The sequence below is a fragment of the Diplotaxodon limnothrissa genome, linkage group LG1 (assembly GCF_057381915.1).
Source record: "Diplotaxodon limnothrissa isolate DT_005_m linkage group LG1, D_limnothrissa_male_GT1.1, whole genome shotgun sequence".
Lineage (NCBI taxonomy): Eukaryota > Metazoa > Chordata > Actinopteri > Cichliformes > Cichlidae > Diplotaxodon > Diplotaxodon limnothrissa.
Window position 1 is genome coordinate 1,402,228 of NC_140596.1, and position 19,152 is coordinate 1,421,379.

Below are 19,152 nucleotides of genomic sequence, written 5' to 3' on the forward strand. Positions count from 1 at the left end.
ACAAATGTTCGCATTATAATGATTGAAGGTGCAGCGCTGCACGTGTACATTATGGATGTACACGTGGAGCCGACGATGATGCTGAAAGACCCGATGAAGTGATACAAGCTGCCGGTTCAGTTTAAGATCTACTTGAAACTGTAGGTAGAGTAGGTTGAAATCAAAGTCACGCACATACTGAACAAAATGACTTTGGGAGTTATAATTCGAGTACCATCTGCAAATTTATTTATTTCATATTTTTGTATTCGTGATAAAACTTGTCACATTTGTTTAACGCAGCATGACAGTTACATGGAAATAACATTTTCTTTTCTGTCTTTGTGACTCAAAATTTCATGTTAAAAGTTTCTCTACATGCGGGGGTGTCGTACCACGGTGGCTATCCCCGACGGGATCTAGCACGCGCTGGGCAGGGAGAGTGGACCCAGCTGACTCCGCCTCCATTACAACCAACTAGAGGTGGAAGTGACGTTTGACTTTAGTGAAAAGGTGAAAGATGAGTGTCGTTACACTGTCGTTCAGTCTGTGGGTTACAACAGAAAATTATACATTTATTGTTCTCACCTGTTATCGGACGGGATAAATTAAAAAACAAAAACAGGACAGTTTGGCTGATAATTATTTGGATCCCACTGAAACTGTCTAAACCAGCGGTGCCCAACCTTTTTTGCATTACGGACCGGTTTAAATCCGACAGTATTTTCACAGACCGGCCTTTAAGGTGTCGCGGATAAATACAACAAAATAAAACCAGTACCGGTACCAAAAAAGATTTATTCATAACACACGTGAAAAGACCCAGGGAACCAAGTTAATGATAAAAACGATAAAAACCTTAAAAACCATAGCCAACCAAGTTCAGCTTTCGTGGCCCGGTCCATGGCCTGGGGGTTGGGGACTGCAGCTCCAAAGAGCTCCAAAACTTCAGGAGTAGTTAGTCACTATAAGAAGTGTTTGTTAACTGAAAATCAAGAATGATGGATGCCATTTGTCCCTGATTTGGAAAGCCCGCTCGCAACGCATGGGAAACAAATCCTGTCAGGGATACTTAGCGTGGAACGACACGGGCACAGCTTGGAGGCTCAGCATGACCTTGAAACTTTCAACTAACCACACCAAAGTAAGCCGAGCTATGTCAAAGCTCGCAAACCCCCCAAAATTCCTTCAGAGGAACAACAACATGAAGGTGCTACTAACAGGATGGTGGAACTGAAGGTAGCGTTAAGAGAGTTGAGGACGCTTGGCTCGCAGTTTAAGTCCAGCATTGACAGCATTGGTAAAATGGGTGAGATGACCACCTGTGTCACAACACACCAGTTTGAGAGATCGAGCAGAAAGTAGAGCGCCGCCGCCTGCAGACAGAAGAACCTGAAGAACGTCTGGAGAGCAGCAGTGGCGAATTAGCAAAAGCAATGGAGCAAACTGCCTGGTGGAGGTGTGGCATGAACCGAATCCTGGAAAAGTGGAATACTCGTGTCACTATAGTACATTAAAAACTTGCTCCCCCATAGATTACTTCCCTGTGTCAAGAGAGCTGTTATCACAAATGAAAAACTGCTGGCACAGCTGTATAGTTATAAGTGACCATGGTCCTGTCTGTTAGCATTTACGGGTGGGTGGCTGTGGCTCAGGTGGAAGAGCAGATCATCTACTGATTAGAAGGCTGGTGGTTCGATCCTTGGCTTCCCCGGTCTGCATGTCAGATATCCTTGGGCAAGATACTGACCCCAAGCTGCCCTCTGATGCGCTCATCGGACTGTGACTGTAGATGAGTTTGCACTTGTGAATGCATGAATGAGGCATGTTGTATAGAGCGCTTTGAGTACTCCAGGAGAGCAGAAAAGCACTCTATAAGAATCAGACCATTTATATAGACGGAACAAAACGCTGAATTTATTACATACGTTAAAACCAGAACAGCATCGATTTTGGATCAAATACTGGCCAAACTAGTACCAACATAAGCTGGGAGGAGAGGAGAATTAATCAGCTTTACAAGCTCCAACATTTAAAGAGAAAAAATGAAATGGAAATTTCAGGAAAACAGATTAAACTCTTGGAACTTCAGCTTATTAAAAATAAAGACTACAACTACTCAAATCAACTTACTTCTTTTGACAGCAAAATATAACAAGTTACCCACTGACAAAGCGGAGAAAAAGCTCGCTCTGGCTCAAAACATCTTATTACAATCAAGGAGAAAAGGCTGGCAATGGGCACGGAGAACTCAGACATCACAGTCTGAGACAGCAATTAGGATAATTCTTCAGGAAACCTAATAATAGACCCCCTAGAAACTTACAGTAGTTTTAAGGAACACCACACAGATCAGAATGTCTCAATTTGACCAAAACACATTTATCAGTCATTTGCAATTTCACACAATGATGATGAAAATTTTTTTTATTTATACAGCACCAAATCACAGCAGCAGTCTCCTCAAGGTGCTTTATACTGAAAACCCCCAACAATCATATGAGCCCATGAAAGCACTTTGGCGACAGTGGGAAGGAAAAACTCCCTTTTAACAGGAAGAAACCTCCAGCAGAACCAGGCTCAGGGAGGGGCGGGGCCATCTGCTGTGATTGGTTGGGGTGAGAGAAGGAAGACAGGATAAAGACATGCTGTGGAAGAGAGACAGAGGTTAATAACAGATATGATTCAATGCAGAGAGGTCTGTTAACACACAGTGAGTGAAGAAGAAACACCCAGTGCATCATGGGAATCCCCCGGCAGCCTACGTCTATTGCAGCATAACTAAGGGAGGATTCAGGGTCACCTGGTCCAGCCCTAACTATATGCTTTAGCAAAAAGGAAAGTTTGAAGCCTAATCTTGAAAGTAGAGATAGTGTCTGTCTCCTGAATCCAAACTGGAAGCTGGTTCCACAGAAGAGGAGCCTGAAAACTGAAGGCTCTGCCTCCCATTCTACTTTTAAGAAAGCAGTCTTACATAAGGTGGAAAGGTTAAATCTAGTTATAAAAACCCTTTTTATCAGTTCAACATAGGACTTAATTATCCAACCACTGATGTTAAATCAACTGACAAACTATGACCGTTTATTGAAGTAAGTCAAAGAAACACCTGAGCAATGGATAACTATGCCCATATCACCGATCAATGTTAAAATGTTAATGTCCAAAATGTTTAAAACAAACAAAAACCCCACTAGTGACAGGTGGTATAAAGCCCACCACCCCTGTATCTCTTGGTCTCCCCAGTATGGACAAATACAGTTTGGACGTCAGCAGGAAGATCGGGTGGTGGCTTTAAAATATGGTTTGAGAGGAGCGTGAGGAGGATAGGTCTTTATCTAAATGGCAGCTTTCTAACATTTAATCAACGTTGTCAAACTTATAACAACACTAAAAAGATATTTTTTTTAAAATTACAGTTAAGACACTTGATTTGATCTAAACATATGCCTTCAACACCACTATCCAATCTCACACTCCGTAAGAAAAACCCCACCATCGATCAGTTGGAGGCGTGGAGACGGGATATTCTGGAAAACATACAAGAAACAAAGGCTCGTTTAAAATCTCACAAACAGCCAGAGTCCAGAGAGTCTGGAATCCGAGACATTCCAGACTCATGTTGGAGACTTTCAGGAGAAAAAGGCTTCTTCACTCTGTATGGGACCGGTCAACACTGAAGAAACACTGGAAGACGTTAAAGTATAGTTAGGGCTGGATCAGGTGACCCCGAATCCTCCTTTAGGTGTAGGCTGCCGGGGGATTCCCATGATGCACTGGGTGTTTCTTCTTCACTCACTATGTATTAACAGACCTCTCTGCATTGAATCATATCTGCTATTAACCTCTGTCTCTCTTCCACAGCATGTCTTTATCCTGTCTTCCTTCTCTCACCCCAACCAATCACAGCAGATGGCCCCGCCCCTCCCTGAGCCTGGTTCTGCTGGAGGTTTCTTCCTGTTAAAAGGGAGTTTTTCCTTCCCACTGTCGCCAAAGTGCTGCTCATAGTGGGTCATATGATTGTTGGGTTTTCTCTGTATGTATTATTGCAGGGTCGACCTTACAGTATAAGCACCTTGAGACGACTGTTGTGATTTGTCTCTGTCATCCAGACTAAATCTAATATTGTTGGTATGCAGGCACCTTATGAAAACTGTGCTATAAGTGTATAACCTAACAGCATTATGTTTAACTCAAAGGAGGATGACGATCCTGTCGTGGAGAAAAATGTATTTGCTGTCAACAGAAGTTACTGTTTGAAGCCGTAAACCATGTATTGCACGGCTGGTTTCATATAAATCATTGTGTAAATCCATGTTGTGGTTTAAGAAAAACTAACAAAAATGTTTAAAACATGCTTTATTTTCACATTATTGAGAAACTCTACACATCATTCACTATTCGTCTGTTATGTGACGTTTTTATTAGTGTAGAATTTAAGACAGAAAATTCCTTTTCATGGTAAGAAAAAAGAAATCAGATATTCATGTACAAATCTGAGGCAATTATATGAGTGCTGCGAAGTTTCAGCTTCATTTCTAAAAACACTTTTGAAGGTTTGAAAACATTTTATTATTTTTATTCAAAGTGAAGCGAGATCGAGTTACCAGGAGGCTTTTTTTCCTTTTTGAATAAAAACAGCAGATTTCAGGTTATTAGTTTGTAAAATATGTTTATTTGTAAAAACACATTTGGATGTTGAAATGACATCACAGTGACATCAGCAGCCGTTTCTTCTGCTTCGATGGCGTGCGATCCTTCAGCGAGGCACACGTGACTGAGCGCGAGCGTCCGTCAGGAGCGACGACGGATTTTAAAGACGTAAAGTTCAGGAAACGCGACGAGCGGCTGCTTCGGCCTGAGCCGCCACACGGAGCTTCAACGGGTCGCAAAACTTCGTCTACAGATTAGCTTCAGGACAGAAACTGAGAGGACGTCCAGCTACGACGGCGAGAGCTGGAAGCCACAGCGTGAGGTCAGACCTTAAAGTTTCCTCGCTCTGAGGTGAAGCCGTGACGACTGAGCCCGTGGCATTGAACACTTCTCTATGGGCAGTAACGAGGAAGAACGCTGAGAGCTTCCTGCTGGGCCGACCAACGCTCAGACATCGTTTCATCGCCTCCTGAAAGCTCAAACTCACGTGTGCCAAACTGCAGCCGGGAGAGGCCAGGCTTCACCTGCTGGCTCAACAAGCTGCTTCCTGCCACGTACAGGACGTTCCTCCAACATCTCTAATGTTTAGCACAAAGGCTGATGCGTCAGCAGAGACAAAGCTGAGCTTCAGTAATCAGAGTACCTGGCTCACTGTGTGCTGACAGCAGGGGCGAGCTGCGGGGTCAGCAGCCGATGAGGGCACAGGTGTAAAAGAGGCTGAACAGAGTTCACCTTGAAGGCACTGCAGGTGAGGCGTCTGACAGTCTCCTTTAAAACGATGGAGACTTTTTCGTGAACCTGAAGCCGAAACGGTGACGGCGCCGCGTGAGGCGTAAACACCGGAAACAGCGTTTTTTTTCTGTCACATCGACGTCTGTGAGGCTGAAGCCCACGCGTGAACGCTCGCTCTGTACTAGTCACGTGTGCCGTCACAGATCAGGATGAGGACACGTCACACAAACGCAGGAGATTCAGCAAACAGCGACAGAAATGTGAAGAGTGCAGCGGTGCTTTAAGGCAAACGTAGTGTGTGAGGCAGTGATTGAGGCTCTTTGTAAGGCCTTTATGTTCTCAGTAACAAACGTTCACAGACTCGACCATCTGGAGGTAAGAACGAGGCGAGGTCAAAGGCCACCTTTAACTCATGACTTTTGGGCCACGTCCCCTTCAAACCTACAAAGCCGTCTCCTTGTTCACCTCTGCACCTGCTGCAGATTCCTAGATGGCTCCCTGGAAGTCCCGCTCCAAACGGGAAGCTTGGATCCGTGGCTGGAGGAGCAGCATTCCCGTTTGGTGTCTGAAAGCGAGCCAACCGGTTCAGAGGTGCACAAGAAGAACAGACGCGCTCCCATGACCTCATGACCTCCAGCACAATAAGAAGATCCTAGCTAGTGTTCTACGAGGACTTTTTGTCTTTGCTGAATTATCGTGTAAAATTTATGTGCAAAAGCAGAACCGCCCCAAGCATCTGAAGTCGTTGTTACACCAAAGACAGAAAAGCTGCGGCTTTTCCTCCCGAGGTAAACGACGCCGACCTCTGATCGAGCGATTCTGGTTTGAAGGCGTGCGATTGGTGGGATTGTTCTCTAAAGGGAAAGGCGGCAGAGTCAGGACCTGCAGCGAGGCGCTCACAGTGAGGGACGATTAAAGCAGTGTGATTAGTAAAGCTGTGTGCAAAAATACATTTGGATTCATTCAGATGTAAAGCAAGAAAAATAAAAAAGACTTTACACTGTACAGGAGCTGAGGTGTGAGAGGCGGCGAGTCTAAAACTGCTCTGAGAGCAGCTCGCAGAGTCTCTGAGACACCGAGTCCCTGCTGGTCCGGAGCGTGAGGCGGTACATCTGCACAGGAAGCACTCAGAGTTACACACAGGTGAGGGTTGCACACAGAGAGAGAGTGTGTGTGTGTGTGTGTGTGTGTGTGTGTGTGTGTGTGTGTGTGTGTGTGTTTACCTGAGCCTGCATGTTGGGCTCCAGTCTGAGCAGGCAGCCCACCTGAGTGGTCTTCGTGTGAACGACTCCCGCTCCGACAAAGTTCGCAGGATTGGGATCGACGCCGTCCAGCAGAGCGACACCGAAACCTAAAATCTGGAGAAAAATACATGTTCATATTCACACCGTGGGAATAAACGTGGACGCTTCGGTCAGCGTCTCTGCACGCCCGCGAGTCTCGCGGTCGCCACGCCGCAGCCTCACTCTGCTACCTGTGTGCCGACCTCAACTTCGATGTTTGTGCAGCAAATTCCTGATCACGTTTGTCTTATCTCCACAGGCTGAAGAGCGTATGCTGTAATCTGATTACTGCTATAATACAGCTATATTACTGTGTAACTCTGTGGCTCATCTGCACGACTCAGGTGGCTCACACCTGAACCGAGGGTCAGAGGAGGAGTTTATCCTCATCAAAACTCCAGCGTGTAACATCTGACCACTAGGTGTCAGTAGACTTTAGACACCTGAGCACAAACAGCTCGTTATCTTACTGCACCTGACGACATGCAGCAGCCTGAGGGGGCGGCTGCTGTGATTCTAGCTGCGGAAATAAAACTGAACAAAAACTTGTTCACAGCCAAAGTGATTTGTGTCTTTTTACCTTGGCCTTGGCGACCTCGGTGTCCATCGGGTGTTTGGCTTTGAAGATTTTCTGGACCTCCTGCTGAGGACTGCGGACAAACAGAAGGAAACGAGTCCTCGATTACTACGTGACCCATTTGAACCCCGACCCGTTATCCAATCCTGAAAGCTCCTCACAGAAACACACTCGAGCTCTCTCAGATCGATCAGACGTAAAACAGAACAAATGTTTGGTGTCAGCGCTCGAATTCAGAGGCTGAAGTGTTTTCAGTCACAGCAGCGATCGACCATCGATCGGCGTATTGATCAGTGAAAGCTGCGCTTACGCTCCGAGCTGCTTCCAGCGCTGGAAGAAGTCCTGCGACATCATCTCTGTGGGCTGGAAGAACTTGTTGAGCATCACGGGGAGCTTCACAGCGATGTTCTGCAGGGCCCCACCATACCTGAACGTGAGCACACACACGCAGTCAGAAGTGAGCACACAAACACACACACGTATGTATTTATATCCTTGCGGGGACATCTCATTGACATAATGCTTTCCCTAGCCCCCACCCTACCCATCAAAAATGAATGCCTGACCCTGAACCTAAGCAGAACCTAACTGTGACCCTGACACTAAAACCACATTTTGACTCTCAAAAATGCCTTCAAACTCCTGGGACCCGGATTTTGGTCCCCACGAGGATAGTAAACTACCAAGTTTTGGTCCCCATGAAGATGTTAATACCTGTGCGCGCGCGCACACACACGCACACACACACACACACAAACACACACCTGAACTGGATGTTGAGCACCGGCGCATCGCTGAAGTCTGACACACACTCGATGTTCAGGATCTGCTGCATCTGAGCTCCGCCCTCTATCACGGGGTCGACCGCCTTCGAGTGGACGTTCAGCTGTGGACGCGACCGTTAAGGACTCTACTGAAGGTCACAGAGCTCCACATCATCAGAGACACAAACTCCTCTGAGTGAGCCTTCCTGATACTCACGGGGTTATTCTCCGACTACTGTGTGTTACTACTGTGTGCTACTACTGAGTGCACACGTCTGTGATCAAACTCAAACTTTCAGCTGGATTTTATTCTTTTTAAACGCAGGACGTTACGGTTCAGGCCCCCGACACAAACACTAGCACCAAAGATTTAACGTGCGAGCGCATGACGTCCAACTCGTCTGCTCTGGTGTTTCAGTCTGCTCCACTCAGAGGTCAGCTTCATGCTATTGTAATTATAAACCTGCTCCCTGTTACTCTCGGCCGTGATGATGTGAGTGCACAGACACACAGTACAAACAGAGGACTGGTAGTAAACATGCATCAGCTTCCACAGCTCTGATGGAACAGGAAGTTCAGCGGGTATCTCACAGTCAGTTTCACCCACCGGGACGTCTTTGATCGCTCTGGAGATATTCTGATGTCACAGCATTTTAAATCTGCTCTGATTGGGTTTTCCTGCACTTTGGAGGCCGACGTTTGTTTTTCTGAACTTGTTTCAGGGGGGCGCGGTCGTCACAGGACACCACGCCCACAGACACAGAGATGCTAAAGAATCGGATGCATTTCTGTAGAAAACAGAATATAAATATTTAAAGAGGGTCTCGTCGCCTCTGCTCGGCTGTACTCGCCACCTGGGTCATGATGTTAAAGTTTCCCAACCCTCTCCAGGGCCGCCTCGGCCCCCCGAGTGGTTTTCTGAGTCGTGCAGAGCTGAAGTGGGAGCTCCTCGTGCTCTGGTTCGCTGTGCTGAAGCAGAATTACGAGGTTTGTCATGAAAGGATATGAGACTTGAGTGCGTCGCTGCTGCTCACTGAGGAGGAGAAGCTGAGGAACTGGGTGGACGTCTTGTTTCCGTAGAACACATACATGCGACCTGCGAGGGTGACCGTCAAAGTCAGGCAGCAATAATAACAAAGCTTCACAGAAAAAACAAAGATAACGAGATTTTAGCCTGAGTCTGGCAGGAGGAGGTTGTGCTTTTTAAACCTCGATTTAACGAGCGGCTGCTCACCGAGGTTCTGCCGGTACTCAGACTTCAGCCCGATCTGTAACAGCTGGTTCTCGTAGATCACGCCGTTGTTCTTACAAACAAACCTGGAAGAAGGAAAACGTGACGACAGTTACACAAAGGAAACGTCTGTGTGAAGAAGAGACATCATCGTGAGGCCGAGCACGGCGGTAAAGCTCGGCCACGCCCACAGGTTTAGCGATCTGTTCATTCACTTCATCTTGTGCAGATCTCAGAGCGGCCACTGGAATGACTCGCATCGCTAACAACGAGGAACGACGGCGTACAGAGGTAAACGCGGCATTCGGTGATGTCAGAGGCTAACCTCCTGTCAGGCCGTGCATCCCGCTCTCTGCAGCAGCGGGATGCACGGCACTGCAAAGAAACCTGCGGCAGTTTGTATGTTGCGAGTTTCACACCGTCTGGTTCAAGGTGTGCAAACAGCAGGCGTGACACAGCTTCACACACACAGCCGAGGTCACGTGCAACCTGCCTGCTTCACACAACACTCACAACACGACACTTTTATGTCACGTTACACGGGCATCCTCGTGGACGACTCTGCAGCGCTGTGAGAGCGGCGTGAGCACCTCCATCGACACACGGTCACCCTGAGGTCACACGGTAAACCCAAGAGCTCAGTCTCGGTCTCTACAGGCCTCAGTTAGCGTGAGAAAGGTCAAAGTTCATGGCTGTTTGCAAAGCTGCAGCAGTGGTCAGCCTTCAGACAGCTGTGCATGAACCAACGCTGCAAACCTGAACGCGCTGCAGCATCGCTGAGACGAGACAGACTCACAGAAACATCAGTGCAGGTCACTGCAGCTGAACCCCACCTGGGGAAGTTCTCCTCCGATACGTCTGTGGCTGCAGCGGGGGCGGAGCTCTCGGAAAACACGTCGATGAGCAGATTGGCTCCTGATGAGGGGGCGGGGTTTAGATTCAGGACATCCGTAAAAGAGTGGGTGGAGCTCTGGAAGACAGATACCAGCAAACAAAGTGAGAACAGGTGGAGGTGTGAACTACACCCTCCTGCCAGGATTGAATCTCTGCTTTCACCAATGAATCGATTCACAGCTGATCGAGCAGCGCGCTCATCAGTGCAGCTACTGTTTACCAAGTCAGGCTGACAGCACCATGTTCCTATCAGAGGAGGAGGGGCGGGGCCTGTCAGGAGGGAGAAGGTCATCCAACAGTGAAGAAGAAGATGGACAGAGTTTGAAGATGAAGGACGAGCTGCTAAAGGCAGCCTGCGCACGCAGACTGCAATAGCGACCTGCTGCAGGCTTTTAAACAGGTATGGGCAGATTTCACAGCAGCCAATCACAGCTCTGCTTCTGTGGTTACCTTGTTCGTGGTGTCGGTGTTCTCGCTGTGCTCCGTGCTGCCGTTGACGCTGCGGCGACTATCGTCCATGTCTGGCAGTTTTCCGGGTCCTTTCTTCTTCTTCAGCTTGGCCAGAATGGAGGACTCCCTCTCCGGGAACGGCGGCATTTCCTCCAGGACGGTGGCCTGTGCAGAGAAACAGGAAGTCAGTTAGCATCAGTGCTAGTTCACGACAGATGTCGCCACGTCGGCGGGTCTTATAGCTGGGGGGTTAACGCACCAGGATGTCGGTGCTGGCGATGCAGCTGAGCCTCAGGTACTCGACGGCTCGCTGCTGAAGCTCCACGTCTGCGTTGCGCAGCTGGCTGTCGGAGCGCAGGACGTCCTGGATGGTGGCTTTCACTTCTGGAAACAAGTTGATGAACTTGATATACGCCGACAGCAGCAGCGCCCGAGTCGGCACAGAGCACAGGTGGAACTTGGAGTGAAGGAGATTGAACTGGACCAGAGGGCTGAGGAAGAGGAGACAGAGTCGCGGTGAAACCTGCGAGCGGTCCCGTCAGCTTCAGCAGCGACGCGTCAGCTTTACTGACAAATGACACGTTTCCTAAAGTCTGCCGGCACATTTTTCCTATTCTGTCACAAAATCGTCCAGAATGAGAGAAGAGCTCAGAAACTATTTATTATTCTTTCTAATAAAAATCTCAAATAACAACGAGACCAGACAAACATCCCCTGGACTGTGATGATCAGCTGTGGGTGTGGTTTGTACCTGGAGCGCGAGTCACCAGCAATCAGGTTACCGAACTCCCCCAGGATGTACCCGCCCACCTTCACCAGGTTCTCGTGGCAGGCGGGGGCTTGCAGCGCCTGCAGGTCAGAGAGGAAGTGACTTCATGAGACGGTAGAAGACACAAACGAACCAGTCACACGGGCCGGAGACACATTCAGGATCACAGCTGCGTTCATGAAGGATTCCTTCATCCAACCGACCAATCAAAGAGCTTTAAGCCCACTCGTTTCCTCCGTGAGGACCTCAGTGTTCAATGATCGAGCCAGTTAAACTTGTGTGTCACACAGCCGTTTGGAGCCTTTAAAGAAACCCAAACGTCCGGACAGAATAAAACCTGATCACATGATCACAGACTGAAGCCACTCTGAACGTGTCTGCTGGGAAAAGAAGTGCGAGTTAAATCTGCGCCGTACCCCGACACGCTGCTCCCTGCAAATATAACTACAGCCTGCAGCTACTGTGATTGGCCGGGTCGGTGCCGTCGGATCCCTGTGCGACCACATGTCAAATACACCGCGCGTGAGCATGAAGCTGGCAGCGGCGCCAGCTCGACAAAGATTCACCGCACAAGTCTTAAACAGCGGTGAGCTCTGTAGCGTTCAGGGACAGCAGCGAGGCTCACCTCAAACACGGTCTTGGCAGCGTAACCTTGGACGTCGTCTCGGTTTATGACGATCTGGATGACGCGGTACCAGACCTCCTCGCTGACGTAGTCCCCAGCGATGCGGATCAGGTTCAGGATGGTGTCCACGTACCAGGTGTAGTCCACGGCGTACTTCTCCGCCAGGATGGCCACTTTGAGCACCTGAGGAAGAGAAGCCAGAGGCTGAAGACGAGCGCTCACGCCACTTAAAGCGAACGGCGAAACGTGCTGACATCACGACCCACTATCTCCTCTCTGATGGAGTAGTCGGCGGTCTCCAGGTAGCTAAGCATCTCTGCTACGATCTGCTTGGCGTTGCTGCGGTCGCACATGGCGTAGAGCAGATCCACGGCGCGCTGGCGAACACTCACATCTCTCTCCGTCTGCACGGGACAGACACCAGGAAGCAAGTGTGAATTTCAAAGTAAAGGTCAGACTTATTGGCAAGACTAGTTTTTAGTGTTCAAAGATTGAACCGAACCAAACCTTTGAGTTTTGTCCAAGTTGAGGAGGAACGGACGACTGACGTCCAGCTGAGCGAGACTCACCTTCAGAGCGTTGATCACAGTCTCCATGTGCGTCTTCACGGCCTCGTGGGAAAATTCGGAGCTGGCCAGCGTGCACATGCTCTCCAACGCCAGGTAACGGAGGTTGGTTTCTCTGTGCTGGAGGAACTGGCCCAGCTGGTTACAGGCTCGTACCAACAGGGTGGGCTCGCTGGGAGACAACGGGGGACAAGCGTGAGGCTCAGATACGACACCCGAACACGATGACGTCCGAGGACGACCGGAGCTACGCGTGTCAGGAACGTGGGCCGGGCCCAGGAACCCCTCTCTACACTGCAGCACATCTGCACAGCAGCTGCTCGCTCAGCCCTCTGACATCATCTCATGTTTGTTTGTTTTTAATCTGATTTCATCACGTTGAGCTTTTTGCATATTTTTACTTTGTACATTTAAATTTGAACATTTTAAAATGTTAAATATTTCAGTGTAACTTACTGAGCTCATATTTTCTGTTTTTTAACATTTAACTTAAATTAGTACTTTTAATTTATTACTTACTGACTTTGTGTTTGAGTTAAATTTGTACTTACTGAGCTCTTTGTTCTGGTTTCCATGGCAATGCCTTGCATTTTACACACAAACCTGATTCCTGTTACATTTCGTCTCGATCACAGGTGATGGGTCTGTCTCTGCGCCCTCCCTGCGACAGACTGGCGGCCAGCCCAGGTGTTCCCGCCTCTCACCCAATGACAGCTGTGCTAGGCACTGGCCCCGCCCACATGCAAAAGCAAACTGACGGATGTTTTGTTTTCTCCCCCACACTTGGGGATAAACAAAGCGTGTATGACCTGCCTGTCATGGTGGATGATGAGGGCGATGGCTTCAAACAGAACGGCGTTCTTGGCGTTGGAGTGTTGGACCTTCTTGGACTTCGGAGGTTCCTGGGCTTTATTGAGGATGGTCTCTAAACACTCGGTGAGACGACTTCTCAGAGCGGCGTCCTCTGCAAAGAAAACCAGACGCTTCAAGCCCCGTCGCCACGGTTACGCCTCTCAGACCTTTACTTATTCGTGGTGGACTAACGCGTGTGTGCCGTACCTGGAGGAGGGTAGCACTGCAGCAGGCGCAGCAGTTTGACGGACAGCCACGGGGCAGCCACAAAGTAGTACGTGTAGTCCTGCAGGTCGATGGACGCCGACGTCACGATCTAAACAAACAGGAAGGAGATTAACGTCCCCGCTGGTTTATGATTGAGCCGAGCGACGCGGAGGGTCACACGGACACCCACCCTGCTGAGCCGGGCCACCGCCAGTGACACGGAGGTCTTAAAGTCATCCGGATTCTTCTGGGCCAGAGTGGTGATGAGGCTGGTGGCTGCCGTCACCACGCCCTGAAATAAAGGAAGGCAGAGTCAGCGTTTCAGGGCGGGGTTTAAACTACGGCATCACATCGATCAGCTCGTTCTCACGATAAATATAAGTATTTAGCTCGCCACGAGGAGGCGGAGTCTCACCAGGTGCTGATCGTTCAGCAGATGGACGACCCGTGTGGTCCATTCGCCCATGGGCACGAGGTCGGGCGACGTCCTGTTGAGCCGTAACAGACACAGAGCTGCGCTCTGCTTCACGCTGTCCATCGTGTCCCTGAGAGAAGCAACGGCGACACGAGTTCACCAAACAGGAAGAACACCAGCAGCGAGCAGCCGAGGACACGCCCACATTACCCATTGGTAATCAGACTACATCAGATTACACAGGCTTAGACCTACAGTCTGCTCAGACTGTTCACACCAGCTCTGTGTTATTTCATTAAGCTGATGCACCACGATCGCTGTTTTCTTATCGTTCACTCGCGAGCTTGTTCCCAGTAAAAATCTGATCCGTCGCTTCCAGTCTGGCCCAGAAGGAGGTTTGCAATTTTTTTGCTGTTCTTTGATTTGTAACTGATTTCTGTTGCATCACACTGGCCCCACTTCCCTGTCAGAGTATCCCTCCTCCAAGAACTAGTTCCCCGATTAAGTGTCGACTGTGGGCTGAGGCCCAAACAGAACATCAACATGTGCGTTTCAGTCTGAACACGAATCCTCATCTATAACGTCGCTTTTAAGGGTTGTTTCCGGAAACGTTTACCAAAGTGCCGACGGCCCGTAACAGCCGCTCGTTTTACTGGATGGAGGTCGAGTGCTGACTCCAGCTGTGAGTGAGGAGACAGCTGTCTGTAATGACTGGAAGGATGGAGATGTGCGTGTGTGGTTATTCATCCGCCTGCTCATCTGTTTCACGGCCTGTTACCCACACACTGGCCTGTGGATCGTCACTGTGTAATGAGGTCGGCTTTATTAATGTGTAATGAGTGACGGCGCTGCGCTTCAGGCCACAGCAGTCAATCTCAGATAATGTCAGGTTGGATTTGGTGCCTTACAAACCGCTGCTGCAACAATCTACATAATTGACGTCGTATTTCTCACGAGCGCCCACAGCTGACCCTGAACCAGGTTCATGACCAACACAAACAAACTGATATTAAAGGACTTTGAGCCGCTCTGAGCTAAAACGTGTTTAAGAACGAACCCGGCCACTAAGACTCTGGGAATCTCCGAGGCGAACGCCTCCGCCATCTCTCTGCTGCCCACGTTGGCGATGCAGTGCAGGGCCAGGTTCATGAAGGTGGGGTTGCGGCTGGCGAGGTCGTTTTTGATGCCGTTGTTGATGAGGCGGATCAGGTCGCTGTTGGAGTTGACCAGCACTGAGATGAAGAGGTAACCCTGAAAGGAGGAGACACGGCAAAGGTCACGTGACGGGATATTCTTTCTCTCTCTGACTCTGGAAATCCACAAACACACACAGCAGAGCCGGAGCGTCAGCACCACCCACACGGAGCAGCTGGAGGCGTGGCCTCTGTTACCAAAACATCAGCTGATCCCAGCGACTCTCGAATCGGCTGCCCTGACGATCATCATCATTTATCAAACTCGTGTTAGTCTCGTGCTTAAAGTATTTTTACTGGATTACTCGTGTAACTGAACAGTCGTTGAGGCTTTGGAGGACGCCGTGCTGTGACAATGATCCGCCTCCACACGCTCACTCGTTTCCTTTAAGGAAACAAAAAACTGATCAATGAAATAAAACTGATCAGAAGCTGATTAACGACAGCTACCCCACGTCAGGGTCGCAGAGATAACAATTTACGTTTGCAGCAAAATTAACATTCTTCTGTCACACTTTAAGTGGAGTCTGGTGAGGTCCTACACAGTGAGTTTATAGCCTATGGCGCCTGCAGCTCCGCCTCCAGCGCTCAGCAGGAAGGATGCCCGCCAACAGCTCTGAATCTCAGCACAGACCCTCAGAGACGCTCGGAGAGCTCAAGTCAAAGGCAGCTAGCTCTGTCTGACCCAGAGATACGACCACAGCGCGTGTGGGCTTTTAGAGACGGGACAGGTGGAAAGCTGGAAATAAAATCTAGTCTCTCGGAGCTGAAATGATTTGAGCCGATTCACGTCACTCTCATCCAGAACACTGTTGGTAAAGTTGTTATTACACAGTTATTACTGCCTGCTTCATTAGAGGTTTAAAAAAAAACCCACCAGGACGCCGCGAAAGGGAAACGAGCGGCACTGCAATAAAAACATTTGGAACAAATGTGTTTATCAACCCAGAAGCAGAGACCACAGAGCGGCGTGAGGGGGCGGTCCTGACGCTCTCGCACGTGATAACCCTGAAACATGGCAGCCGAGCGGCTCCGACACTCACGATCTGCTTCTCCGTGTACTTGTTGGAGCTCAGGAGGTTGACGGCCTCCATGTGCCCGAAGTCGATGTCGTGGCCCAGAAGGAAGATGAAGAGCAGCTTGCAGACATACTTCTTTTTACTGTAGCCATCCAACGCCTTGTCTCCTGCACACACGCACACACACACACACACACACACACACACTTTAATGTCTATGTGATAAACAGCAGCATTTTATTCCAAACAGCTGAGGCTCTGAGGGGAAAGCAGGTGGACTTTGTCTGATTCAAATCTAGTCAAATAATCCAAACCCAGTGAGAGTGGGAGGTTCAGGATCTGCAGCAGTGCAACATCAAACACACAATCTTTATTTTTGCATGACTGGGCTTTTATTCAGTGTTTGGAAACGTCATCATCAAATAAAACTGAAGAAAGATTGTTTTACGCCAGCCTCAGTACTTCATGGATAAGGAGCACAGTTGCAGAGACATGTGGACACAGTGGAAAGGCCTGAATGCCGGGTGGAGAGGGCGGAGAGGAGGCGCTATGTGGACACTCCCTGCCCACATATCGCCTCCTCTCTGCAGCAGACTAATTATAGGCAGTGAGGAACAGGTGGCAACAGGAGAAACAGCAGCAACCAGAGAGTCAGTGAGGTTTCACAGGGCAACACAAAGCAGTCGGGACAGGAAGCAGGTCAGGTGACTCGGCGAGCTCGTTTCTCCATCACCTACCTTTAAATTTGGAGCGGATGTTTGCCAGCTCCTTGTTTATCCTCTTTATCTCGGCCTCTTTACTTTTACCTGCAGACAGATCAGCGTTACTCAGCATGCACAGAGCTGCGATCACTCATGAATACAACATCCTGCCTTTTTTAAAGGACCCGCCCCCGCTGAGGAACGTGGCGTCCGGGTTTAATCGCACACTACAACATAAGAGCTTCCTGATGAAGCAGTGACATATCTTTACTTTATTATCTCCAGAAGCAGGAACCTCAGGCCGCCTGTTTTTGAAGCGTAGACCTGATGACGCAGCAGGATCACCCAGAGCTAATCCTCCCCGCTTCCTGCTCCTTTCTCGCTCTGTTGTGACCAAAACCTCCAAATCGAACATCACGCTTTGTTCAGTAAGCCCCGAAACCAGCGGCTGAGACCATAAACCATCATCACAGTGTTTACTGAGCTCAGGTCAGCTGAGCCGGAGCCTCTTTTTCTCACAGACTTCCATCCAATCAGACTTCTCTCTGCAACCGCAGGAGTCGCCCCCTGCTGGATGGTTTAAGACACTTCTGTGTCAGATTTACCTTTCAGCTAAATCCATCTTGATGTACAGTCTCTGATTGTGACAGTAGGAACATTTTTCATGTGCTTTGTTGTGAAGAACGTGATTTATAACCTGATGAGCGTTCGCCAACATTTCACATTGACCGGATAATAAGAGGTGAAGGGAGCAGAGTGGATGTGGGAGCACTCACTGACAGCCTGTGCGAACACAGAGGGCCTGAATCAACTGCACTACACCACCTCACAACAACAGCCATCTCTGGGTTTATACTGTAGGTAAGGACCCAACAATAACACAAACACAATATAAAAGATACTTCCTATCAAAATCTCACAGGGGACCAGAGGAAAAGGCTGTAAGGCACCACGTGGGTGAAAGTCACCTGACTTTAGTGTTTCAGGGTCAAGGTCAGGGGTCAGAGTTGTCACAGAGTGTAAGGATGCTGAAAGAGGCCAAAAGCCACTGGACTGGTCATCGTGCAGGTACCGCAGAGCCGTACCGTCACACAGCAGCTGGTTCAGTTACTGTAGCTGTAACTCGTTCCCACGACCAGCAAACAGAAACACGGGAACTGTCTACCTGCCTCCGTCTCACCTTTCCTGTGCACCTGCCCACTAACACGGACACACTCTCATTTCAAGCTTTTATTTAACCCGCTGCTGGTTTTCTCTAACCCCCCTGGAGAGCAGCACCGCCTCCTCTCGCTCTTTCGCGAGTACTCAGATTACCGTTTTGCGTTACTTTTTGCGATTAACGTTAATTCCAGCTAACGCCAACTGAGGCGGTGGACCGGAGACTTTACACACCGACTTTTACGACCTGCTAAGGCGGCACTGAGCCGCTCATGTTGGCCTGATAAAGCAGCTCACGCAGTTAAAAAGTGACGGTTTGGTTATCTCCCCACGGCGGCCCACGCCCTTTGACACGGTGACGTTAGCAGCTAGCAGCTAGCGATGATTAGCCGGGGAGGCTTGAGCGCTGGGCGGGAGTTTATCCCACTTTAACGGGGTAAATGTGTCCAGAACGAGGGCGGCAGGGGCGGGAAACTGACCCCGGGCTCGAAGTCCCCCACCCGGGCGGGTTCCCTGAGGTCCCCGCGGTACAGAGGCTAGCCGTGCCTAGCTGCGGGGTGAAGGAGACAAACTCACAGTTCCTGATGTCGGAGATGAACACGGCCAGTCCGCGCATCCCGTCCCCTTTAGACACCGCCGGCATCCTCTCCGCTGCTGGGGGGCTTCAGCTGACCCGGACAACGCGCTGCTCGAACTCTGAACTCTGTCTGTGGAACCGCCGCTGCGAGCACCAGGAGCCCCGACATATGACCGAGACAGGAACCAGACGGGCCGCGTCCCCTTCAGCGCGGAAACGCCCTGTTCCAGCCTCCTAAGGCGGGCCGCGTCCCAAACATGTTCGCTTTACCCACTCAACTGAGTGAACGCACCCGGCCCAGTCCTCACCTTTCAGCGGCCCAGAACATCTGGAGCATGAGCACCGAGGACGGGAGAGCTCCCAGATGTTTGGGAGACTGCTGTCTTCACACTCAGTCTTTTTTATTAAAACTTTTATTCATTTTTTCAGTTTACACATTTGATATGTTGTGACTTGCATTCTGTTTTTATGTACTTTTATAAACGCCCCAACTTCTTTGTAATTGACGTT

The 19,152-nt window shown here is 49.5% G+C and overlaps 1 protein-coding gene across 1 annotated transcript; it reads right to left on the reverse strand.

Annotated features, from left to right (window-relative positions):
* Positions 1–4,630: 4,630 nt before the first annotated feature.
* On the reverse strand, positions 4,631–18,835 carry LOC146639179 (AP-2 complex subunit alpha-2). The gene is made up of 22 exons (XM_085355014.1): positions 18,642–18,835; positions 16,944–17,012; positions 16,231–16,373; positions 15,052–15,245; positions 13,995–14,124; positions 13,770–13,871; positions 13,580–13,688; positions 13,334–13,484; positions 12,524–12,692; positions 12,221–12,358; positions 11,955–12,137; positions 11,312–11,409; positions 10,820–11,051; positions 10,561–10,725; positions 10,050–10,186; positions 9,220–9,302; positions 8,991–9,081; positions 7,986–8,108; positions 7,532–7,648; positions 7,225–7,294; positions 6,585–6,719; positions 4,631–6,473 (listed from the first exon to the last, which is right to left on the reverse strand). Exons 1-22 carry the CDS (start codon positions 18,706–18,708, stop codon positions 6,396–6,398), a joined length of 2,784 nt encoding a protein of 927 aa, XP_085211140.1. The 5' UTR covers positions 18,709–18,835; the 3' UTR covers positions 4,631–6,395.
* Between the last annotated feature and the right edge of the window lie 317 nt (positions 18,836–19,152).